General features: G+C 40.6%; 1 protein-coding gene across 1 annotated transcript; it reads right to left on the bottom strand.

The window, feature by feature from the left end:
* Positions 1 to 490: 490 nt before the first annotated feature.
* LOC101471003 (interferon-induced protein 44) lies at positions 491 to 7,474 on the bottom strand. The gene is made up of 7 exons (XM_004576181.4): positions 7,412 to 7,474; positions 7,286 to 7,319; positions 6,957 to 7,149; positions 6,190 to 6,345; positions 5,890 to 6,061; positions 2,120 to 2,220; positions 491 to 2,019 (listed from the first exon to the last, which is right to left on the bottom strand). Exons 1-7 carry the CDS (start codon positions 7,449 to 7,451, stop codon positions 1,843 to 1,845), a joined length of 873 nt encoding a protein of 290 aa, XP_004576238.2. The 5' UTR covers positions 7,452 to 7,474; the 3' UTR covers positions 491 to 1,842.
* Between the last annotated feature and the right edge of the window lie 18,913 nt (positions 7,475 to 26,387).

The following is a 26,387-nucleotide window of genomic DNA, read 5'->3' as shown; positions in this document are numbered from 1 at the left end:
AAAATGTACACCGTATTCTGGTCAAATATCGTATCAATTTCAAAATACACTTGTACACATTTAAGGCTATTCATCATCTCTCCCCTCCATATCTCTCCGATCTGGTTGAGATCACCGCCCCATCTCGTTGTCTCAGATCTACTTCTTCCCTTTCACTCTCCGTCCCCTCCCCCCGTCTTGCCACCATGGGGAGCAGGGCTTTCAGCTGCTCTGCTCCACGACTCTGGAATTCCCTACCTCCTCTCTCTTTAAGTCCCAACTCAAAACTCACTTGTTCAAAATAGCTTATCCCACATAACCTCTTCATTCTGCTATTTTAAATTTGTTTACGTCTTGTGCTTTTATGATTGTGTAAACTGCTTGCTTTTATGTTGCTTTTTATTCTGTGTACAGTGACCTTGAGTATTTTGAAAGGCGCTTTCAAATAAAATGTATTAATAATTCAACTACAACAGCAAAAAGCAAGACGCAAGTCACCAGAGTTCTTTGTGTTACTCGTGCACCAGGGAGAGAACCGCGACAGTGCCGTTCCTTCGGTTGACCCCAGTTGCTCTTGTCTGCTCCCTCGTAACACTGCTCTTTTATTGAGGTTACATGAATATGCATAAGTTATGTACATAAGTTTTGTAAAATATGACATTTTACATTGGCGTACACGTAAACAAAGGGTACCTTGTCTGTGTGTCATGTAGGTGTGTGTGTGTGTGTGGGGGGGGTTAATCCAGCAGTTCATTTAAAAAAAAGGAACTTATACTAAAACAGACATAGATGTGTTTATCCTACCATAAAACAATAAAATAAGGTACGACCTTAGGATCTGTGTGTGCATGCCAGTACACTCTGGAAGGCACACAGAGTCTTTACAGACTGCTAAGGATCAAACCTCTATCATTATGCAATCAAACTCTATGCATATATGGGTAAATATTTCTAAGCATAAATGACAATCCAGCAATATAAACCTGACAGTCATTTGACATGAACTGAAACAGAATAGTTTTAATTATATTTGGTGGTGGTTTAAAAGTCTTCCTTCTTATTCCCGCTCTGCCAACTCTCAGCCTCATTCTGTCTCTGCGCTTCCTCCTAGCCTACAACAGCTAGAGCTTCAAGTCAGGGTCTTCTCTTTCATGTTCCTTGCAACATTCTCCCTTTCTTTACGGGTCTGGCTCTAATACCTATCACTGCCGAGATGGGCCATCGGAGTCTGCCAAATATCTCTATAAAAATTGTGTACATCAACAAATCATGTTCATTCTTTGTAATGATCTCTCTTTATTTAAGTGGCCTCTAGGCCACTTTTGACAAGCTCAAGCTTTTTGGAAGCTTTGTGTGTTTTCCAGACTTACCTCAAACACCCATATTGTATGGAGTTATGGAGATCTCAGTTATTTACTTTATAAATTTCTCATTTTTATGTAGTGTATTACAATTATGGGGTGTTTTTGTTACCATTTTTTTTTCTTTTGTTCCTTCTGTTTTGTTTCCTTGATTATAGTCAGAATAATTTTTGTTCACCCAGGGCTTCCATGTCTCCCTAATTGCCTCATGCATGTATTTATGGGCTCAGTCTCCCTTTGGCCTTTGACAGAGCATCTGGTAATACAGGAAACTAAAACAACTTTAATAATAAACATTTACAAAACAAATTTAGAGGATTCATATTTTTCCACTAGTCTTAAAACACATCTTGGAAATTTTCAGGGAAATATAGAAATTAAATTTCTTGATTTCAGACTTTTGATGGAACCATGCTTTTCACTCACACACAATGTAACACATACAATGATTGCGATGGTTTTAACACTTGAACCAAAACCACACTTTCAGTACAGTGGATGTCTAGGTCTGGGGTCTTAACGTTCTGTTGAGGGAGTCATTTCCAATGTCAATGATGTTTCTCATGGCGTTCATTATTATAGCATCAATGTCAGGATTCAGTTCTCTTTCTGAGTGGTAGTTCTTCACTGGAAAAATAAAGTTAATAGGGATGCCCACACGTTTGCTGAACTGCTCAATCTAAATTAAAAAACAAACAAGAAATATAAAAAATATGAGAATTATTTTGACAGTTTAATTATAATGCATTCCTGTATACAGTTCTATTAAAATAATGTACCCTTTGCTGCAGACATTCGCTTCTGTAGACATTTGTCACATCATGTTTTATCTCAGGAAAAGCCTCGTCAATTTTGGTGAAAATTGCCACTTGTGGAATCTCTGACAAAATAAAATACAAATATTGAGTAAATGGATTGTGATGTGAGATAAGTTTTTCCTAACACTTCTAGTTGTACATAAAAGACGGTGGTCCAATTTCTATCTGTAGTGATGTGCGATACCACTGATTTCCTTTCCAATCCGATACCAAGTAACATTCAGGGTGGTATCGACGATACTGATTTGATACCGATACTTTGTACAAAAACTTATTTTATTTATTGTATCTCAAATGATAGCATCATAATGATTACAGGATATCAGATTACTTGTTTTTATCACTTAATAATGCAGAGTTCATCATATAGAAATAAAAAAACATGAAGTTGCTTTGAACACCTTGCCAGCCTACATCACTAAAGGACTCCATGAGAGACGTCTGTCTCGCCCTAGCAGCACCTGTCCCTCTCTTCAGTTCGCCTCAACATAGCTCGTCATATTCTATGATATGATTTACTCTGAGGTGTTTGACAAGGTTAGTGATGTTGCTGCAACCATACATGCCGACCCTCTCGATTTTTCCGACAATCCCGAATTTCAGTGCCCCTCCCAAACATCTCCCGGAGCCACCATTCTCCCAAATTTCATTTCTCCCGATTTTCAACAAAATTGAAAAACCATATCGCAGAATTCAAAGCGCGGCCCGGCCAATTCCAGTTTCCAACAATGACGGCAGCTACTTAGTTTTAATATTACTCTTATTTCTCTTTCTGGGTTGCAATTTTTTTAAACATATTTTCAGGTGAGAATGTAGCTGTGTAAACTTCAAATATCTGAGCCGATCGACACATCGTCTTCAAACCCCGCGGTCTTTCGCTACTCGGGTTAAACATGATATATAAGTCACTTTGATAATTTAAAAATGTTATTGTTTGGCTTTTTCAGTGTTTTATTTGTTCGTGAGTAAATCGGTTTGGCTGATATTAAAGTTAGATTAGATGACATTAAATTTAACTTTATTAATCCTTCGGGTGGGTTCCTCCGGGGTTTTCACACAGCTGAATAAACGTCAAACAGAAACTGATTAAACAGAAGAGTGAGGCGGTCGAGAATTTACGTCAGCGCCCGGTTATATTTTAGATAGCAAGGAGCAGACGGCAGAGTTTCACTCCACCGAGGGAGCTCGTGACGTACTACCCGGCAGGGCCGTGCAGAGAGGTTTAAAGGGGTGGGTGCTCAAAGTTAAAAAGGGGCACATTGAACCAGGCTGAATAACAACAACACACATTCATCAAGAATCTAATACGGGAAGGGCAGGGCTGTGTTGATCTGAGACTGTAGACATTAAAACGTCCATAAGAGAGATGGTAGCTGATTAAACAAGTGTCATGAGATAATAACTAAATGCAAAGATTGGTGACAGCGCTTGGAACCATAAGGCAACAAAAAACTGTGAGAAATAAACTCGGCTCTGCCTGTGAATCACTCTTTGCTTCTCTTCTTCCTTCCATCCCATCTTTTCATATATCACTCTCCACTTGCTGTCTATCTGAGAACAAGGCACAACTTGCTATTGCAATAAACTATAATTTAATTATCCACACCTAACAACTCTTGCACTTAATCTATAATAAAATGATGACAGAAAATGTTATAGCCCTGCCTTTAGTAGCCTCAAACAGCTCCTACTGTTTCCTCCTCATGTCCTTACCAGGCATGTCTGGACAATGTTATATCATGAGTAATAATTTTTTTTTAATCCATCTAAATAAAACACACACATGCACACACAGGGACATTTTAGACCTTCTTCAGAATACTGTATATACTATGGGCATCACGGTGCTGATCCAGAATCCTTACATTATTATTTATTACTAGAGCTACAATAATAAAGCAATGAGGAGGGGGAAGTAATAAATATGAAATAATGTATTTATGATGATTCCATTTGTTTCACTATCCACTCTGTGCAGGGCAAAGCTTATTACATTTTTAAACTGTAGAGATACAATAATTTTACTGCTGTAAAATCCAAATTTTGTCTTATTTAAAATATAAATCTAATATAATCTGCGTCTTAATGTATGTTCTTTAAAATACAGTGTGTGTTTTTTAATATATTATAATTATAATAATGCATAATTATGTGGACATGCATATTAGATCGTTTTTTAGTGAAATATAATCCCTCCAGAAAGGCAGGAAAAGCCCGGAAACTTACTTTAAAACTAAATATGTTTCTTAATACCTTAAAACTAAATATTTTCCCTAAAACGGTGACAGAGCTACAGACCCATGACAGCCTTACACAGGTAGCCAGCAGCTATGACCAGCACTACTTGTGCAGTTAATAAAAGGACAGGTAATGTTTGTCGCGCTGTTGCACACACAGCACGCTCGTTTGTTTCAGTTCGTCAGTTGCCACAAGACAGCTTACCAACGTGTACGTAATAAGCTAATAATAATAATAATAATAATAATAATAATAATAAATTTTATTTATGAGCGCCTTTCAAGTCACCCAAGGACACTTTACAATAGAATAAAACACTTAGTAAAACAATGGGAGAATAAGAACAATAAAATACAAGCACAAGATAAAATGAACAAACAGTGGATTCACAGTGAATATGCAGATTTGAACAGATGAATTTTGAGTTGGGATTTAAACTGGGGGAGAGAACCAATATTTCTTATTTCAGGGGGCAGAGAGTTCCACAGCCTGGGAGCAGAGCCGCTGAAAGCTCTGCTTCCCATGGTGGTGAGGCGGAAGGAAGGTACAGTAAGCTGGATAGAAGAAGAAGAACGAAGTGAACGGGCAGAACAAGTGGTGGTTAACAGGTCAGAAAGGTAAGAAGGAGCGAGGTTATGAAGGGCCTTGAAGGTGAGCAGAAGAAGTTTGAAAATTATCCGGAATTTCACAGGGAGCCAGTGAAGTTCCTGAAGAACAGGGGTGATGTGCTGGTAGGAGGGGGTTCTGGTGATAATGCGAGCAGCAGAGTTCTGAACCAGTTGAAGCTTATGGAGGGATTTTTGGGGGAGACCATGCAGAAGAGAATTGCAGTAGTCAATACGGGAGGTAACAAGACTATGTACAAGAATGGACGTAGACTGGGTGGAAAGAGAAGGAAGCAATCTGTTAATGTTACGTAGATGGAAGTAGGCAGAACGGGTGAGATTATTGATGTGAGATTTATAAGAAAGTGTACTGTCTAGGATGACACCAAGGCTCTTAACCTGAGGAGAAGGGAGAACTGTGGAGTTATCGATGGTGAGTGAGAAATGGTTTGCCTTCAAAAGGTTTGGATTTGGTGCCAATAAGGAGGATCTAATACTCCTGTTTGCCACACACTACAGTGTACGCTGTACACCTACTTACTGGTTTTGTCGTCTGTGTCTCTGAGTTAACTTGTGTTTCTCCTACAGCTCCGGACCGCTAAAAATGCGCGTGCTCTTTGTGAGCTCGTTCCTGGCTCGTAACCAGCGCGTTCTGCCGTCAAGGGCGATCGTTGGTTAAATGTGATCATGTGACTGATGCAAGCCAGATCCTTTTATTTAGCAAAACTGTGATTAATAGTATATATTATTCACAATGTGAATAAGTGTTATTCTTTATTGATGGGTGTTTACACTGAAATGGCAACAAACAATAACAACTGATGGCTTACATTAGATTTTTTAAGGCAATTGGTCCCATTGTAAAAAGAAGGAGTGATTTTTGCTCACCCAGCTCAGTGGCTTCATCTCTGACGTCCTGTATTGCTTCCACAGTGGCATCATTCATCAGAGATGCAGTGTTGGCATCAACAACACAAACCAAAACGTGCACTTTGTCGTTCTCAGTTGGAGTTCTGTTGTAGTATCTATCGCCTTTTGACAGTTTATTTTCAGGGTTGAACTAAAAGATAAAGCGTAAACATAAAACAAATAATGTAAAATGATGAATTACCTAAAAATTACCAAAAATAATATGAAAATCTTTTCTTTTAACTGAACGTCAGAATTTTAAAAATGCAGTAACTCTACCACGTAACCATCCTTTATGTGGCCCTTCAGCGCCTGTTTGACATGTTTCACATGAATCCTTCTGTTTCTTCTGCTGGTTGTGAATTTCAACCCTACCATGTCATTTAGGAAAAAAGGGTAAAAGGCATTTCCCTTTTTGATCTTGTAGGTTGTATACTGTGGATCACATATGGAGAATACATTTATTTATTTTAACATTCAAACACTCTCAGAAACAGGTCCCATAATGATTATAAATTCAGAAGCAATTTACAGTCTATTGAGCTCTTGTTATTTTTATAACTTGTTGCCACCACAGCATCACCACTGGGTTAGTGGAATTTCATACCAAAACTTCAATGTGAAGACTTAAGTTATTATTTTGGCCTTTTGAAACCAGAAGTGGTGAGCAAGGGGCGAATCAGATAGAGAAACTAAAGTGCCACTACTACTAGAAAGCGGCATTGGTACCATGAGCTGGTGAGGCAGGAGGGGCTAACAAAATTAGACAACAATAGCTATTGTATATAGTAATAGCTAGCTAATTAGCACTAACTATTTCCAGGTTAGCTCATTGACGCTACTGATAGGATAGGAACAGGGTGCATTCATTTATCCAATTCTAGTTCTCCACCACAAGTTAACTTCACATACATGACAGTAAAAGATAGATAATAGCCTTCACCAACTTGCACATTCATGGATAAAGCCAGATCACTGCTCTGCCTACAAGTTATTTAGTGAGTCACATATTAACTGTTACTGGCATAGTTGTACTTTGTCCATACCTTTTTGGTGAAACAGTCACAAGAGTTAGCCACCAAAGCCTCGCAACATACTCTCTTTTGTAAGACGCTGTTTACAGAATTGATGAAACTAGATTTTCCAGCTCCAACTGGACCATGAAGAAGGATCCTAAGATTTTGTTCTTCAACCTCAGGTTTGTAGTTCTCCACAACATGCTGATCAGTTGGGTTCTCTCTGCTCAGGAAAGGAAATATTACATTATCTCACACCTTACATGGAAAAAATGAATAGACATGGAAAATCTGGGTAGTTTACTGACTAAACAGAGGAAATAATTCAAATGTATTTTTTTTCTGTGAGCTTCACTCACCCATTGTTAATTTTCCTCCATGGTTTTTCAAGAACTGACAAGAAACAATTTAATGAGAAAATAACATCAATGTATAGTGCATTTTTTTATTGGATGACAACTCGTATAGCTTTTGAATAAACTTACGTAGAGATGGAGCAGCTGTTGTTGAAGACGAAGAACCCATAACTGAAACATGAAGTATTTATTCTATTTAATTCAAAGTTTACAGAAACAATTTAATTTTTGCTTTGGATTAAAATGAACCTACCTTTGCTGGAGAAAGCCTGCCACCCAATGCCAGAATGTGAACCTATCTACAGTTTTAAAGTCTTCCAAATCTGTTTTTACTTTCAATTTGACTTCTGGGAATTCCCCTTGATCACAGTTTACTTTAATTTTCATCCTGTTTATAGATAACATCAAAACAGCAACATGTTGATGTTTCCACTCTCACGTTCACTGAGAATATTTAATCTCACATTTCATTTGGTTGAGTTTGATATACTTCCATTATATAAAGTCATGTATACCCACAAGGGGTTCTGCAAATTGTTAGTTTTTTTATCTTATAAGTAACATGTTTTATACAGTACTTTCTAAATAAAAGATCACAAAATGCTTCTCACAAGGATAACAAATCATAATTACTTTGCTAATAGTTGAGCTTGTCATGGGCGACTAGGCTTATTCAGGGTTAGGATTTAAATGCAGACATAAACAGAACAACCATTCAAACTTTAAAATGTTCTTAAAGTATTGGGTTATTCATGTACAATTCAGATTTTTCATATCTGTTACCATTTTCATCCTATCCCTCTTTAAGTTTTCAGTTTCATCTTTGTGATTTTTTAGATACAAATACATGCATTGTTATGGTTGCTATGCACTTGGCTTTGAGTGGGCCTTTCGCAATATTCTCTTCATGTCCAAACAACTTCTTGTTCAGCTGACACTTGCGAGACTTTATCAAAGGTGTAAGAATCACAGCAGATGCCTTTGTGTCAAAGTAACTAAGAATAGAACACAGGAAAAACATAAATTTTTAGATGGGAAACTGTTCTTGAAGTATACTGTGTGTGTGTGTGTGTGTGTGTGTGTGTGTGTGTGTGTGCGTGTGTGTGTGTGTGTGTGTGTGTGTGTGAGACACCAACTCTCTGCCATCTATAATCCAGTTTTGAGATCCCTTCCCAGACGCCTTAATGCCCACTCACATCCTGGGCCATCTGATCTCAGGAATTCGCATGATAAGATGGGGCCAGGTTTCACAATGAACTCACCCGAAACTGTTCTTGAAGTATACTGTGTGTGTGTGTGTGTGTGTGTGTGTGTGTGTGTGTGTGTGTGTGTGTGTGTGTGTGTGTGTGTGAGAGGGAGAGAGAGAGAGAGAGAAAGAGAGAGAGAGAGAGAATGAGAAGTGTGCATGAAGTGTGATTTTATCGTGGTAAGTACTGCTAAGTACAAGTCTGCCACTGTTTTCTTCCTTTTAGTTACTTCCGAAAAGAAAACCTAATTTCTGCCGTTAAATAGGCTTCTGAACAAATTTAAACTTTTTAAAATCATGCAAAATGCAAAATGCAAAATACATGCCCCAAAATGTATTCTGTAACGTATTCCGTTACGTTACTCAATGACAGTAACGTATTCTGAATACTTTGGATTACTTAATATATTATCATGCTTTTTACAACAACGTGAATGTACTATTGCTGTGTGATTTATTGCCATTACTGAAGGTACGCGACTCCGAACTGTAGTAAAGGGACCTCTGACTAATACGGCGGGGTCCCTGTCGGCTCGTAGCCGAAAACTAGCTTTACTTTGTTGTGTGGGTCAACTTTTCTTGCGAGAGCCAGAGAGAGGCGTTGAAAGGCTGCTCCGAAGCAGAAACCCGCATTGCAAAGCTGGAAGACCGGGTCCAAAACGCGGAACAGGTGATGCTAAAGATGTTAAAAATTATCAACGAGCAAGAAAACAAAATTGTGGATCAGGAAAGCCGGGCCCGGCGAAAGAATCTGAGGCTGTATAATGTCCCTGAAGGAGTGGAGGGGTCTTCGATGACAGTTTTTGTGGAAAAAGTATTGACGGAATGCCTCGACCTCCCCCAGGGCACAGAGCTTGGTATTGAGAGATCACACCGGGCCCCGGGAGCAGTGAGGAACCGAGAGGGAACCCCACGTTCGATATTGATTTGTTTTGCACGTTACAACACCAAGGAAGAAGTTTTGCGTAAAGCGTGGGCCAAGAGGACTGTTCTGTTGAACGGTCAGAAAATATATTTTGATCAGGATTATGCACCAGCTATTCTGCGAAAACGTAAAGGCTACGCTGAAGCTAAAAGAGGTCTGAAACAACAGAACATAAGGTTCCAGACTCCTTATCCTGCTAAATTAAGGGTCTTCTATCAAGAGGGAACCATGCTCTATGCGACGGCGGAGGAAGCAACCGCGGACATGCGGACAAGGGGATTTCAGATTGATAAAGTTGCCCAGAAGCAGACCTTAACGGAACAGCTGTCAAATTTGACGTGGGCGAAGATTGGAAAGTCGCAGCGGTGTGACTCGGAGGGACATAGAGAAAGTCCCAATAGTGAGCAGCTTCAGCTATCTAGAAGGTGCTCTCCCTCTACGACAGGAGACTAATGGAGATATACTGTGCGGCCGCAATGGGTGAGATAACAAATACTTTTCCCTTATTAGATGATTAAGATTGCAGAGAGACTGTGGAGAAATGCACCTTAAAGGAGCTAGCAGGGGCCCTTGCCCTCCAGTCAGGGGAGGTTTCCCCCTGTCTATGGGATATACGTGCCAGGGTCTGTTAGGACTGACCCCAACCTTGGAATCACATATTATTTTTGTTTTTTTGTCTTGTTTTGTTTTTTCTTTGTCCGATTCTGGACGATTGTGGTTGTTTATTATTTGGGTTGTTAAAGGGAGTTTACCAGTTGATAAATTAATTAAGTCTGGATATTTTATTTCGGATAAATGACTACTAGAGGAATTAAGGTTATATCTTTTAATGTGAATGGGCTCACGAATCCCATTAAACGAAGTCGAATCTTGAATAAAATGAAGAAAGATCGAGCGCAGATAGTATATTTACAAGAGACACACTTGAATAATAATGAACATGAAAAACTCAGGAGGATGGGTTTTACAAATATGTTCTCCTCAGCGTATGAATCAGGCCGCAGACGGGGCGTGGTAATCTTGATTTCCAGGGCACTGAACTTTGAAAAGTTATTTGAACTTAAAGATAAGGATGGGAGATTTATACTGGTACGGGGAACAGTTGATGGTAATCAGGTTACTCTAATGAATGTGTACGCCCCACCAGGAAGTGACCTAAGTTTTTTTAAGTACATTGTTAACATAATGGTGACAGAAACTCAAGGCCCTTTAATTTGCGGCGGTGATCTGAATATACGCCTACAACCGGACCTAGATAGCTCTAAAAGAAAGAAGCCGGGATCGAGTACATTATATAAAAGAATCTCAGCACTGTTCGATGAGGTGGGTTTAATTGATGTATGGAGAAATCGCTTTCCTACAAGGAGGGATTACTCTCATTTTTCAGCCCCACACTCACTTTACACGAGGATAGATTATTTTTTAATGTTTGGAAGAGATAGGGATAAAATCTTAACATGCGAGATGGGCTTGATAGATATAAGTGATCACGCACCGCTGTACCTAACGATTGATATGAATGTACACCCAAAAGTTTCAATTTGGAGATTGAATTCATCCCTGCTTAAAGATGTAGAATTTAGGAAAGTAATAAAGGCAGAGCTCAAAGATTACCTTGAAATTAATGATAATGGGGAGGTTTTACCCCCGATACTATGGGACGCATTAAAAGCTGTTATGAGGGGGAAGATTATAGCATTTGCCTCCTTCCAAAAAAAAGCAAGAGAGAAAAAAATGGAAGATTTACAAGCGATTCAAAAACAATTAGAAAGTGAGCACAAACATAAGCCTTTAGCGGGCACCTTGCAGAAACTAACAATGATTAGAAATGAAATAAATACGCAGAGTATACAGACGATAAAGAGAAAATTGTTATATTTGAAACAGAAACATTATGATGGAGGATCGCAATCAATGAAAATTTTAGCATGGAAACTTAAGAAGAAGATAGCGGAGAATACTGTAACTAAAATCAAACACCCAGAGACGGGGAATATAATGACTCATCCTTGCAAGATACAAAACGCCTTTGAGTCATTTTATAAAACATTATATGCGGGAGTCCCAGGGGGGGCTGAACAGGAAATGGACAACTTCCTGAACTCTTTATGCCTACCAAGCTTTAACGAGGAACAAAATAAAACGATGATAGCGGAGGTGACGGAAGCTGAACTTATGAATGCCATCAATAGGCTGAAATCAAATAAGTCACCAGGCTCCGATGGTTACACCGCGGAGTGGTATCGGGAATTCAAACAGGACTTGATCCCTACACTACTTACTACTTTTAACTGTGTGTTAAAAACAGCGCAAATTCCACCGAGTTGGAAGGAGGCAATTATTTCGGCTATTCCGAAAGAAGGGAAAGACAAAATGGAGTGTGGCTCATATAGACCTATTTCTGTCCTTAACATAGATTATAGATTGTTTACTTCGATAATGGCCAGGAGAATGGAAGAATTTTTACCTGACTTAATTAGCAATGATCAAACGGGGTTTATAAGACGACGACAGACCCAGGATAATATACGTAGAACTCTTCATGTAATACATCAGATACAGACATCTAAGAGTACAGCCATGCTTATGAGTATTGATGCAGAAAAAGCCTTTGATTCTGTAAATTGGGACTTTCTATATAAAGTCCTGGATAAATTCGGCTTACATAAGGGAATTGTTGATACGGTGAGGGCACTATACACTAACCCCACCGCAAGAATTAAAGTTAATGGTTCTCTCTCAAATAGCTTCGTTCTGCAGAGAGGAAATAAACAAGGCTGTGCTTGGTCCCCGCTCCTGTTTGCATTGTACTTAGAACCCTTGGCACAATCAATTAGACAAAATAAAGACATTAAGGGGATCACTATTGCAGGACAGGAACACAAGCTCGCTTGTTATGCGGATGACATATTGATCTATTTAGATCAGCCCACTAACTCCTTGCCTTCGCTGATGAATCTGTGTCAAAAATTTGGGAAACTCTCTGGATATAAAATTAATATGTCTAAAACTCAAATTCTCAGCTATAACTACAACCCCCCAGCTCACATGGTTGTTCAATATCCAATGAATTGGCAAGCACAATCATTGAAATATCTAGGAGTTGTTATTCCCAAGGATTTAACTAAACTATCTGAGGAGAATTTTGGTTCTCTACAAAGGAGAATAGTGGGTGATATTAGGCGATGGAACATGATCCCCTTTCTTTCTTTACACTCACGAGTTGAATCTATTAAAATGAACATCTTGCCAAGAATATTATATTTATTCCAAACACTACCAATATCCATTGATCCAAGTCGTTTCAATGAATGGGATAAAATAATATCGCGGTTTATATGGGGGGGGGAAGCGGCCGAGGGTTTGTTTTAAAACTTTACAATTACATAAGAAGGTGGGAGGATGGGGGTTGCCATCACTAAAAAATTATTATCGGGCTGCTCAGTTGAAAACGGTGGTTAATTGGTGTGATACAAGCTACCAAGCACACTGGAAGACTATAGAGGAGAATATGTTTTCCTCCCCAATACAAGCTGTCCTGATGGACTCGAATATTCGAAAATATATTGACCCTGGGTGTCGTGCACACTTAATATATGGAGAAAAGTCGTGAAAGAATTCAAACTTGAACAGGATTTGGCTTTATTCAAATGGTATGCATATGATTCTGACTTTGCCCCGAGTAAATTGGACTCACGTTTTAAAAGCTGGCCTGCTAAAGGGTTATCTACATATGATAGTTTGATAAAGGATGGGAACCTTATTAGTTTTGACACGCTGAAACAGAGACACAATCTAGAAAAACAGGATTTTTTTCGATACTTGCAAATAAGACACTATATAAAGACAACAATCGGTCAGATGTCAAATACTAACGTGGAATTGGTAACTTTATTTAGACAGGCGTACAGTGGGGATGTTGACACAAGACTCATTTTTTTTTGGTACAATTTTTTTATGAATAAGCTTCCACACTCAACTGATTATGTGAAGATGTTATGGGAAAAGGAGGGAGGGATGTGTATTTCTAGGGAAGAATGGACTCAGATGTGGGAATGGCAATGGAGGAGTACTTCCTCCAAAAGCTGGAGGGAGTTCGGATGGAAAACTCTGATAAGGTTCTTTATCACTCCATGTCAAAAGGCTCACTATGATGGGAATCCTCCCGTGTGCTGGCGAAACTGTGGATACCAAGGAGCCCATCACACCCATATTATGTGGGACTGTCCTGTGCTACGGACTTACTGGAAAGACATTCATGGTATATTACAAGGCATTTTTAACTGTACATTCCCTCAGGATATGAAGACAATTTTTTTTGGCTGTATACCGCAGAACTGGTCCAAAAATGACATATGTCTGTTAAGAGCTTTATTGGTTGCAAGTAAGAAATGTATAACAAAGAAATGGTCCTCGCAAGACATACCGACTTTGTCATTATGGTGGGAAATTACGTTAGAGATATATAGGATGGAGGAAGTAACAGCTCATGTTAATGACAGGATGGCCTGGTTCCATCTGTGCTGGGATAAGTGGGTCCAATACGTTAATACCTATAAACCGAATTTTCTCTTTAAAGCTTGAAACCACCAATTTAGTTAATTGTTTACTCCCGACAGAGCTTTCTCCTTTTATTTTATATATATATAATTTTTTTTCCTTTTTTTTTTTTTCTTTCTCTTTCTTTCTATCTGTCTTTCTTCTCGTTTTGTTTCGTTTTTCTCTTGTAAACTGTGTTAATTAATGCCTGTAATCATCTTTATGAGGTAATATTGTAGAAATAAAGAATATAAAAAAAAAAAAAAAGAAAGGCTGCTCCAACAGAACTTATTGTTTTCGGAGGAAAACACGAACACGGTGTACAGTCGAGTCTTAATAGCTTACTTACAACTGGGCTCGTCAGGCACTCTTCTTGGCTGCAGTGGTTATTATTATAGTTACATGCTTCCAGCTCCCGTTTTTCCTCGACGACAACTCGTACCTTTCCACTCCCCTTTTTCTCCCTCCTCGCGCTCACAGACCCATAACGTGTATGGCAGTCCATTCTCCCTGTAACACGGACTACACTGCCCATGATGCTACATTCTAAAGAGCTATGCTTGTAGCAGTCTGCCTGTTAGCTTAGCACAACAACAACGAAAAGGTGCTCTCTCACCCAGGAAACACACAGTCGCAGAGAGAGAGAGAGCGTCGCCCTGTAACCATGGCAACCATAACGCTGCCGCCTGGAACAACAGAACGTAGCTGTCAAACAAAACCCAAACAGTCCTGACCCGCGACAAAATGAAACAGGAAAGTACCGCAGTGTAATCCATTTATTTCAACAAAGTAACTGTATTCTGAATACCACCTTTTTAAACGGTAACTGTAACGGAATACAGTTACTCATACTTTGTATTTTAAATACGTAACGGCGGTACATGTATTCCATTACTCCCCAACACTGGACAAAAGTATATGTATATGCATGTGTGTGTGTGTAAAACACTAATACCTCTGGAGAATTTATATATTTCTATTTTATATTTATTCAGTGACATAAATTATTTATCTGACATTGAAAGTGAGAGGCATTTAGTTTCTGTTCTGAAGAAATGAAAATGAGAGATATGAGTGAAGTTGGCCCCCCCACCTTCTTCAAATACAACAAAAGTGGTATCAGATGTTTGTGCTACTTTTGTGCTGCAAAAATTTTCATTTGTGCTCCTGTCATTTTAAAGATATTCAAGAAAATTTCTAGAGGTCATCAGAGGTCAACCAGCCCCCCACATTAATGGAATCAAACAAAACTGGTGTCAAACACAAACTGGTTCACCCGAAAGACAAAACTCCTGTTACGTTTCAGTGTTGTCAGTGTGTTGTTTTTGGCGTGACTGTTATGTGTTTCCTGTTTACTTTGAAAGTCTGTGTTATCTTAGTGTTTTCAGTTTACGTTTCCCTGTCTCGTCAGTTCTAATTTGCCCCAGCTGTGTTTCCCTCCTGTTGTCCATTTTCCTGATTGCTCCCTCTATGTATTTAAACCCTGTGTTTCAGTGTGTCATGGTCGCGATCTCCCCCGTGTTGTAAATAGTTTGGTGTTTTGTTGTAAATAAATAGTTTGTTGTAAATAGCTTTAAATAGATTTGTCGATACTTTCGTTTTGGGATTTTGGTGGTGAGCTTTAGTGGGGTTTTTTGTGTGGTTTTTTTTTTTCTTTATTTTTACTTTTTTTCGTGTTGCACTCCGGTTGCCTAGGCCGGGGTGTAACATATGGGGGCTCGTCCGGGATTGCCTTCGCTGGGGGGTCCGGGGACCGCCCCAGCCTTTGTCGTCTGCTGGAGGGTCCGTGGGACCGCTCCAGCCTTCATTCGCCTTCGCTGAAGGGTCCGAGGGACCACTCCAGCCTTCATCCGCCTTCGCTAGATGGTCCGTGGGACCGCTCCATCCTTCGTCGTCTGCTGGAGGGTCGGTGGGGCCGCTCCAGCCGTCATCAGCTTCGTCTGCCTTCGCTTCAGCCGTCTGTCTCTGCTGGAGGGTCCGAGGGACCGCTCCAGCCTTCATCCGCCTTCGCTGGAGGGTCCGTGGGACCGCTCCAGCCTCCGTCGTCTGCTGGAGGGTCAGTGGGACCGCTCCAGCCTTCATCAGCTTCGTCTGCCTTCGCTGAGGGGAGGGTCCGTGGGACCGCCCCAGCCTTTGTCGTCGCTGGAGGGTCCGTGGGACTGCTCCAGCCTTCGTCGTCTGCTGGAGGGTCAGTGGGACCGCTCCAGCCTTCATCGGCTTCGTCTGTCTGGATCAAACTTTTCACTTGGTGTTAAATGTTTGATTTTTGGGTGGGGGGAACTGTTACGTTTCGGTGTTGTCAGTGTGTTGTTTTTGGCGTGACTGTTATGTGTTTCCTGTTTACTTTGAAAGTCTGTGTTATCTTAGTGTTTTCAGTTTACGTTTCCCTGTCTCGTCAGTTCTAATTTGCCCCAGCTGTGTTTCCCTCCTGTTGTCCATTTTCCTGATTGCTCCCTCTATGTATTTAAACCCTGTGTTTCAGTGTGTCATGGTCGCGATCTCCCCCGTGTTGTAAATAGTTTGGTGTTTTGTTGTAAATAAATAGTTTGTTGTAAATAGCTTTAAATAGATTTGTCGATACTTTCGTTTTGGGATTTTGGTGGTGAGCTTTAGTGGGGGTTTTTTGTGTGTTTTTTTTTTTTTTTTTTTTCTTTATTTTTACTTTTTTTCGTGTTGCACTCCGGTTGCCTAGGCCGGGGTGTAACACTCCAAAACACAGACAACACTAGGAGTCCCAGGCTTCTACCGTTTCTACCTTTAAAAGCCGGAGAGCAGTCAAATGATGGAAGTGGAAGCTAAATTGGCTAGTCATTCATATGTAGATTAGGCTGTTACGTAGGAATTCTGGAGGGAGGGGAGTGGGGGTGAGTGATTGAGGGGGTGGGGGAGTGGAGTGTTTCAGTTTGCCATCTTAGGGAGAAATCAACACACATGGGTGTATGTCCTTTGTTGCTGACATTTATTGATGAAAACAGTACAAAAAACCCACCATTTGTACACATATTTACAAATAATGATAAAAAGTGAGTGAGTATATTACAACATTATCAGAAATCACTCACAATCCTGGCACTGCCACGGTATCTGTCGTCTGCATTTACCACATGTGTATCTGTAGCAGTGAACACATCGCACAGTGACCTGATTTCTCTTGCATTTGTGTTTGACCTGACACGTTGCTCTTTTTCCAGGGCTCGGTGTGGAGGGTTGTGTCCGAAGCAACTGTTCTTTTCTTGCCTTCTTCGCAGCTACATGAGAGCGAGCCAATTCTGTTGCAAGCGCCACCAGGAAGTCCACCCGTCTTTCCTTCGTCCCGGTGCATGCTTGATACAGCACATGTGCATTCAGTGCTGCCATGTCAATCATGTTATAAAACATGGCAACTGGCCAGCGCCGTGTTCCTTTGCGGACAGTGTACTCCCGAACCATCTGGTCCATCACATCCACGCCACACTTTGTTTTGTTGTAAAAGGGTGACAGTGTTTGGCTTCCTTTTGGTAGTGTTATCAGTCTGAACCACGCTGTGCATGCTGCTAAGAATGGTAAATGGCCTGCATTTGTATAGCGGTTGTATAGCTTTTCTAGTCCATAGGACCCCAAAGCGCTTTACACTACATTCAGTCATCCACCCATTCACACACACACATTCACACACTGGCGATAGCAAGCTACATTGTAGCCACAGCTGCCCTGGGGCGCACTGACAGAGGCGAGGCTGCCGGACACAGGCGCCACCAGTAGGCAAACACGGGGTTAGTATCTTGCCCAAGGATATTTGGCATGCAGCCAGGATGCAGCCTGGGATCGAACCACCGACCTTCTGATTAGTGGCTGACCTGCTCTGCAACCTGAGCTACAGCCACCCATATAGACTGTCTTCTTCCGTTTGGCCGCATACGCCGTCAGCGTGGCAGCAGAGGTTGAAAACACCTAAGAAATAAGATAAATTGTTATTTCCATAGCCCTTTTACACACAATGAAACACATAAACATAAAACCACAAAAGACCTGCAACATACCTGAGTGGTGAATTCATTGCGATCTGTCTGTCTAGTGGATTGGGGAATTTCCCTGCGAATCTTGTTGACTGTGCCGAGGATGGTGGTTTTCCGTCCAAGAAGTTTTTGCGCAAGTGAAAGCGATGTGAAGAAATTGTCCGTGGTAACATTTCTGCCCTTGTCTAGGAATGGTTCCATCAGCCTCATTACGACATTTTCAGAAAGTCTCTCCCCAGTGGGACGATTGGGGTCCTTGCCAAGATATGGGAAGGCATTGCAAATGTACTTGGATTTTAGGTCGCAAGCCACCCAAAACTTGATCCCAAACTTGTCCGGTTTACTTGCAATGTACTGCAGGAAACAGCACCGAGTCTTTGATGGGAAAAGCTGTTCATCAACGGTGATATGTAGACCAGGGTTTTAGCACGTGATGCAGTTGGTGACAAATGATCCCCACACACTGGAAATTGCAGCGAACTTAACAGTCTTTGCTCGATCACTGCGGGTGGACTTGTCATCAAAGCGTAGGTGTTGCATGATGTCTTGGAAGCGGTTTCGTGCCATAGTTCCAATTATCTGTGGGATTCCCAGGTTTGCTGACCAGCAGTCATTTACAGATGGAACCTTGTGAACCCCCCGCAAGATGACAATTGCAATAAATGCCATTAGTTCAGGGAGGTCCATGAACCAATGAACATGCTCCGTTTGCTGTGCATGTTGAATAGTCCATTCTTGAATGCTATGAAGCATGTCAAGAGTGATGTAAAGAAAGAGTGATATAAAGAATAAAGTTATGTTGAAATCAAGCTCACCATTGTTTTTCTTGTGACATTACCAATAAGTTTGATGTGTCACATGGCCCTCTTCCTATTGAAAAAACAAAAGTTGTATCCAAGATGGCCGATTTCTAAATGGCCGCCATGGTCACCACCCATCTTGAGGAGTTTGCCCCCTCACATATACTAATGAGCCACAAACAGGACTTTAATATCACCAACCATTCCCATGTTATTACGGTGTATCCATATACAGTGGGGCAAAAAAGTATTTAGTCAGCCACCGATGTGCAAGTTCCCCCACTTAAAATGATGACAGAGGTCAGTAATTTGCACCAGAGGTACACTTCAACTGTGAGAGACAGAATGTGAAAAAAAAATCCATGAATTCAGATGGTAGGATTTGTAAAGAATTTATTCGTAAATCAGGGTGGAAAATAAGTATTTGGTCACCTCAAACAAGGAAAATCTCTGGCTCTCACAGACCTGTAACGTCTTCTGTACGAAGCTTTTCTGTCCCCCACTCGTTACCTGTATGAATGGCACCTGTTTGAACTCATCATCTGTATAAAAGACACCTGTCCACAGCCTCAAACAGTCAGACTCCAAACTCTGCCATGGCCAAGACCAAAGAGCTTTCGAAGGACACCAGGAAAAGTATTGTAGACCTGCACCAGACTGGGAAGAGTGAATCTACAATAGGCAAGCAGCTTGGTGTGAAAAAAATCAACTGTGGGAGCAATCATCAGAAAATGGAAGACATACAAGACCACTGATAATCTCCCTCGATCTGGGGCTCCACGCAAGATCTCATCCCGTGGGGTCAAAATGATCATGAGAACGGTGAGCAAAGATCCCAGAACCACACGGGGGGACCTGGTGAATGACCTGCAGAGAGCTGGGACCAAAGTAACAAAGGTCACCATCAGTAACACACTACAACGGCAGGGAATCAAATCCCGCAGTGCCAGACGTGTTCCGCTGCTGAAGCCAGTGCATGTCCAGGCCCGTCTGAAGTTTGCCAGAGAGCACATGGATGATACAGCAGAGGATTGGGAGAATGTCATGTGGTCAGATGAAACCAAAGTAGAACTTTTTGGTATAAACTCAACTCGTCGTGTTTGGAGGAAGAAGAATACTGAGTTGCATCCCAAGAACACCATACCTACTGTGAAGCATGGGGGTGGAAACATCATGCTATGGGGCTGTTTTTCTGCCAAGGGGACAGGACGACTGATCCGTGTTAAGGACAGAATGAATGGGGCCATGTATCGTGAGATTTTGAGTCAAAACCTCCTTCCATCAGTGAGAACTTTGAAGATGAAACGAGGCTGGGTCTTCCAACATGACAATGATCCAAAACACACCGCCCGGGCAACAAAGGAGTGGCTCCGTAAGAAGCATTTGAAAGTCCTGGAGTGGCCTAGCCAGTCTCCAGACCTCAACCCCATAGAAAATCTGTGGCGGGAGTTGAAAGTCCGTGTTGCTCGGCGACAGCCCCAAAACATCACTGCTCTCGAGAAGATCTGCATGGAGGAATGGGCCAAAATACCAGCTACTGTGTGTGCAAACCTGGTAAAGACCTATAGTAAACGTTTGACCTCTGTTATTGCCAACAAAGGTTATGTTACAAAGTATTGAGTTGTATTTTTGTTATTGACCAAATACTTATTTTCCACCCTGATTTACGAATAAATTCTTTACAAATCCTACCATGTGGATTCATGGATTTTTTTTTCACATTCTGTCTCTCACAGTTGAAGTGTACCTCTGGTGCAAATTACTGACCTCTGTCATCATTTTAGGTGGGGGAACTTGCACAATCGGTGGCTGACTAAATACTTTTTTGCCCCACTGTAAATGGCCCACCGTGTAGAAATTAGTGACTATACCCAGCCGTAGTGCTGCCATCTGCTGACAGCAATTATCCAGTACTTTAAACAGATTCAAAGTCAGTTGATTCACATCTGATTCACCCACTCTGGGCTGTGCTGGGAATCTTGCATACAGTGGGCTGGTGTAAGCACTGACGGTTAAATGTTTATTTCTCTGTAGCATGTTGCATCCATCCAAGTCTGTTTTCCGTATAAGTTTGGTATGTCCTACATTATTGAACTGATTACTTTAACTGACGCGCCCTTGAACGCACCACAGGTGTGTGGAATGGCATGCACTGAATGTTAGTCTACTACTACTCCCGACACGTGTATCTGTTCCCCTTGATCATTTTACTGTCAACCTGCTGTGTGTGAATGCCACAGCAGAATAATTCAATCCTAACTGGAAATCTGCATCCGTGTCCTTGACTTGAATGCAACGCCCCAAACCTTGCCACGCCAAACCTATTAAACATCCTGGAGACAACGACTGATCCTTTTTACTGACGGCAGCCCATTGGTTCTTTTTCATCGCTGACACTGGATTGCCCAATCAAATATCCCTGTGTGCGCTAGAGTTTAGAGTGGTTTGGAAGTGGCTCATAAAGAAGGACAAACAAAAGTGAAGAGGCAGAGCTAAAGGGGTTAGAAAGAAAAATAAACTTGAAATAGATCCAGCACAATGTGCCAAATTAAGCGACACGTTAGCGTCTCACCGTCAACAGTAGAACCAGCAACAACTATTAAGAAGCCCTGACTGCAGCAGCCCCTGTTTAATGCCTCCTTTTACCATGAGCCAGTGCTAATAGCTAAAGTGTAACTTTTAATTGTTACAGTGCGGGGTAATTATCCCAACAACTGTACCAACCTGATCAGTTAGAAAAAAAAAACTGCTTCAGTAACAGTAATCAAACTCCAGGACTGATTTGTATTCCCAGTCTTACCTACTGTGCATCAACATTAAAGGTGCAAAATAGATTTTCTTCAGAAGCTGCAGGGAGAGCAAGCAAGGAGGATGCATTTTGGCTTTCAGGGCCCCACAATTATCAAACTTTTTGAAAGTGTCCTTTCTACTGCAATTAAAGGTTTATGAGCGTCCAGTTAAAGTTAATTTGGAAAACATCAGATTAGGATAGATTGCCTTTGTGTTGAGGTGGATCAGGGATCTTGTCCGTCCATGTAGAAAGACATGACAGTGAGTAGACTGCACTTGAATCTATAAAGAGATCCAAACTCCAGTTTCTAAATTCTAGTATTCATTCACACCCCCAGTAAGTATAAAATTATTTATTATTATGTCAAATTATAACTATCTGGACCTCCTGGATCTGGCTCTGGTCCAGTCTCAAGCTGTAATTTTATTCACTTTGGATACATTCTGCTCTTTAAGTGGATTCGGATGAAGACCCAGTTTGTTGAATCTGTTCAGATTCAATTGTGTGTAAATGCCCACAGCCTTTGGAACACCGAGGTTACTTCATTGATATGAATATGATGCCAGGCATATGTGGCACTATGATAAATATGCCAGTCACTTTAAATCTCAATTGTAAATTTTAGGTTGTTATTAATCCTTTTGCCCTTAAAGTGTATATTTGTTCCTCAGTCTCAAAGTGTCTATATATTTTATTCTTACTCTTCCTATATTTATTGTGGTTCTTTTGCACTGATATCACTAATCTGCATCATTCTGGACAAACCAGTCAATGCTTTTCATCAGCACCATGAAAGAAGAGATACAAGGTTTTTGCTATTTTTTTATTTGCAGGTGTGTATCATTTACTTTTTACTGACTTTGACAGAAAGACCTCTTTCTACATATAAATGTGTATAAAAGCTTCCTAAAAATAATCCAGATGACTTGTAAGTGGATTTTTCTAACAGACTATTAGATTCTGTAAATTATCCATAATAATTTGCATGTGAGTTGAAAATTTAAAATGCATTTGCGTCAGAAAATAAATAATTTTATGCTGGACACTTTCTTACCAAGAAACGGTTTGACTGTCAAAGAAATGAAACAAAAACTAAATTAAAACCAATGATGCCTATCAAATTCTTTCCATGACAAAGAAGTTTGCCAAGACATGCCATGACTTTAGCCAAACAGGACACACCCACAAATTTTGCTTTTAACTTTCATGTCCTGCACTGCTGAGCAGTGAATCCGGTAAAGGGGAAGCGGAAAGTTTAAGGCTGACTCGACAACTGATTAAAACGATTATAAAACTGTTAATCAAATTATTCCTTGTTGGAACAATCACCGTTTTGCTCTACAGATGTGCACTGTATAACTTATTCAAAGTAAATATCTTAAATTACAGTAAATGCAAATCATAAGGGTAGGCTTGGCAGGGAATTCCCTTGTGACGGGGCAAGGGCAGGGTTTGTGAAAGAGAAATCCAAGGGGCAAAATAAAAGCACTGAACCAAATACAGAGAGAGCCAGCAGATCACCAGAGTCTTCACAAATGCACATCATCTGCAATATTTCTCATCATGTACAACAGGTCAGTAATAGATTTCAAAAACATTGCATGAAATATGAATAGAATAAGCAAGTTTCAGCTGCTCGCTTGTCACAAAGAGTCGCCAGAGCATTGTGTCTGTACATGTTTGATTTGGCTTTGAGTTTTCACACTGAAAGGAGATTGGCATCCATCATTAATCAAACCAGCAATCTTTTCCTTACTAAGCAAATATATTGAGAGAAATGTTGTTACGTGTGTTAGATTATGATTGTCATTGTAATAATACAATGGTGCAAATAAATACAGCCTGCCTGGAAGTTTGTACAAATTGCATTGTGTATTTTCAGAGTAACAATCTCAACACATTTTTAAATGTGTTTTTGAACAGATTTTTCTTATCTGATTAAGAAAATGGATGAAGATGAAGAAATTCTACTCAAGAAGCTGAAAGCACTGGTTACAAATATCAAATGGAGCCCAAAGGAGGTCGCTGACTTGTTTGATGCTCTTTTGAAGAGATTTGAGTCATCAGTAAATGACAAATCACATCTCCTCATGTGGATGATCAAAATGTTGCACTGCATAGAGATTCACTTTATTACTTCAGACTGGAAAAATGAAGATGGAAAAACACTTCTGGAACTGCTCCAAGACAAAGCTGTAACAGATGAAACCTTGAAGGAATATTTAGCCAATGACAGAGAGAAGACTCTGGAGGAAATACTTGATGAAATTCGGCAAGAAAAGTTGAACCAGATTGATGAAAACATTTTAAATAATATCAAAGATATTGTATCAACAGTTAATGAAGGGCGTGATATTCCTGAGGACGGCTCACAGAAGAGTGAACTGAAAACCATCTTAAAGAAGCTCTGTTTGGCAGTGGAAAAAACTAAAACTAAAACTATTAAAAAGCCATTTCGGCCACGACTGACACAGATGGTGAGCTGGTGTCTGATGGCTCTTTCAGAAACAGGGCGATTGATTCAGGTTGGCACAGGAGAGGGGAAGTCTTGCATTGCGGCCATGTTTGCAGCTTTTCGAGCTCTGAGAGGAGAAAAAGTCGACATCATGTCAAGTTCATCAGTTCTTGCAGAGAGAGATTTTAAAGAATGGGAAGGATTTTATAAAGAGTTGAATATCACTGCTGATTATAACTGCAACAGGCCTGATGTAGAACTAAAAAAGTGCTATGAGTGTCAAGTTGTTTATGGCACTGCAGAAAACTTTGCTGGTGACTGGCTTCGGCACCACTTTCAGAGGTTGGACATATTAGGGCAGAGGAAATTCCAGTGTGCAGTAGTGGATGAAGTGGATTCCCTGATGCTAGACAAGGGTCATCATGTAGTCTATTTAAGCAGTAACATGCCAGCTTTACAGCATCTCAACCCACTCTTGGCATGTATATGGGCCACTGTTAATCATTACAAGAAAACTGGCACAGATACAACAGTAGGACCAAAATATCCTTTTTATCAAGTGCTGGAAAACATGATGGACAAAGATGGTGATGAGTCCATCATTTGTCAGATAGCAGAGGACACAGGTATACTGTCAAAAGGATCAGTCAAGGACCTGAGAAAGAACCCGAGCCTCTTAAATGAAATGACTAAGAGTGCGACTGCTGACCAGCTGGGTGAGTTCTTTAAAATGATGGAAAGGAAATTTCCATCTTCCCAGTTTGCTCTCCACCTCATAAACAGCAATGGTGAAATAGACAAACTCAACAAGGAGCAGCTGAGTGAAAATGTGGAAAGCAGAAGAGTGTCACTGCTTTTACTTGATGGTGGCTTCTGTCAGTACATGTACTCTGATCACAAAAGTGTGGTGAGAGCTGTAGAAGAGGAAGTAAAGAGATCAATTCATTTTACACCATGTGAACTGAACCAAGCTAAAAGCAGCTGCTACGTCCCAGGCTTCTTTTCAGAGCTGGTCAAATCTAAACTAAAGGTCTGGATTGAAAATGCATTTGAAGCTCAAGTCATGACAGAGGACCATGAATATGTGATGGAGAAACATGGAATCGTGCCTGTGGACTACAGCTGCACAGGGGTTGTTGAAAACTACATGAAGTGGACAGATGGACTTCAACAGTTTATTGAAATGAAACACGAGTCAAAGATTAGTGACATGACAGCCATCACAAACTACATGTCTAATGTGGGCTTGCTTCAAAAGTACAAAAACCAGTTTGGAAGTCAGATCTATGGGATGTCTGGAACTCTTGGTCAAGAAAAAGAGACTGAGACTTTGCAAAAGATTTATGACGGTATCAAAACCTGTCAGATACCTTCATTCAAACGTAGAAAGCTGTTTGAGGTTGAAGGTGTTGTTGTAGAAGATGAAAAAGAATGGATTGAAAAAATCTGTGATGTTGTCATTGCACAAACCAGCCCTACATCATACAGGGATCCTAGAGCTGTGCTCATCATCTGTGAGACCATCAAACGAGCAAAGATGATCCATCACAGTCTAGGAGACAGAGTCACAAATAAAACTCTTTATATAAACAACAACATGGACAACAGTGTGATCATTTCCAAGGAGTTTAAAGCAGGAGAAGTAATCATAGCAACAAACCTCGCTGGCCGTGGAACAGACCTTCAGGTTTCTGACACAGTAAAGGAAGCTGGAGGTTTGTTTGTTGTGCAGACCTTCCTGCCAAAGAATGCTCGTGTAGAGTTGCAGGCATTCGGTCGAACTGCCAGACAAGGATCTCCAGGATCTGCTCAGCTCATTGTCTGTTTGAGTCATCTGGCAGAATCTCTTCAATTGCTGCTTTCAATAAGGAAACTTTATTCTTTATTGAGAAGTCTAACAGATGTCAGGCCACTTAAACAATTTAGGTTTGTGATGCAATTAAGGTTGTATAAACAAGTCAACAGTAATAAAGCATCTGCAGAAATGTCTTCAGTGCTGAAGGATATTTTGTCTGGAGCATCACAGCAGGAAGTAAAGATAATTAAACAGGTCAGAGACAGCACAGTGGCTGATGAGCTATCAAGCTACTTGGAGTCTCAGATCCCAGACATGAAGAAGAAGGAAGAACTCTTCAATGATTATCTGGATGTACTGGATGATCTGTATACAAGCAGCAACAACAAACCAGGAGCTTCAGATTTGTCTGCTCTGAATGAGTTTTGGGGTGTGTGGCTACTCACAAGCTTCAGTGCAAAAGATTCTACTGAAGAGTTGAAAAGTCGACTAAAAACAGACCTGGACACAGCGAGGCAGAAACTCAGACGGAGAGAATCACCATCATCAAACCTCTACC

Source organism: Maylandia zebra, unplaced genomic scaffold (genome assembly GCF_041146795.1).
Source record: "Maylandia zebra isolate NMK-2024a unplaced genomic scaffold, Mzebra_GT3a scaffold02, whole genome shotgun sequence".
In the NCBI taxonomy this organism is placed as follows: domain Eukaryota; kingdom Metazoa; phylum Chordata; class Actinopteri; order Cichliformes; family Cichlidae; genus Maylandia; species Maylandia zebra.
Note: the sequence above shows the minus strand (reverse complement) of the source record. Positions and strands in the feature narration are given on the sequence as shown.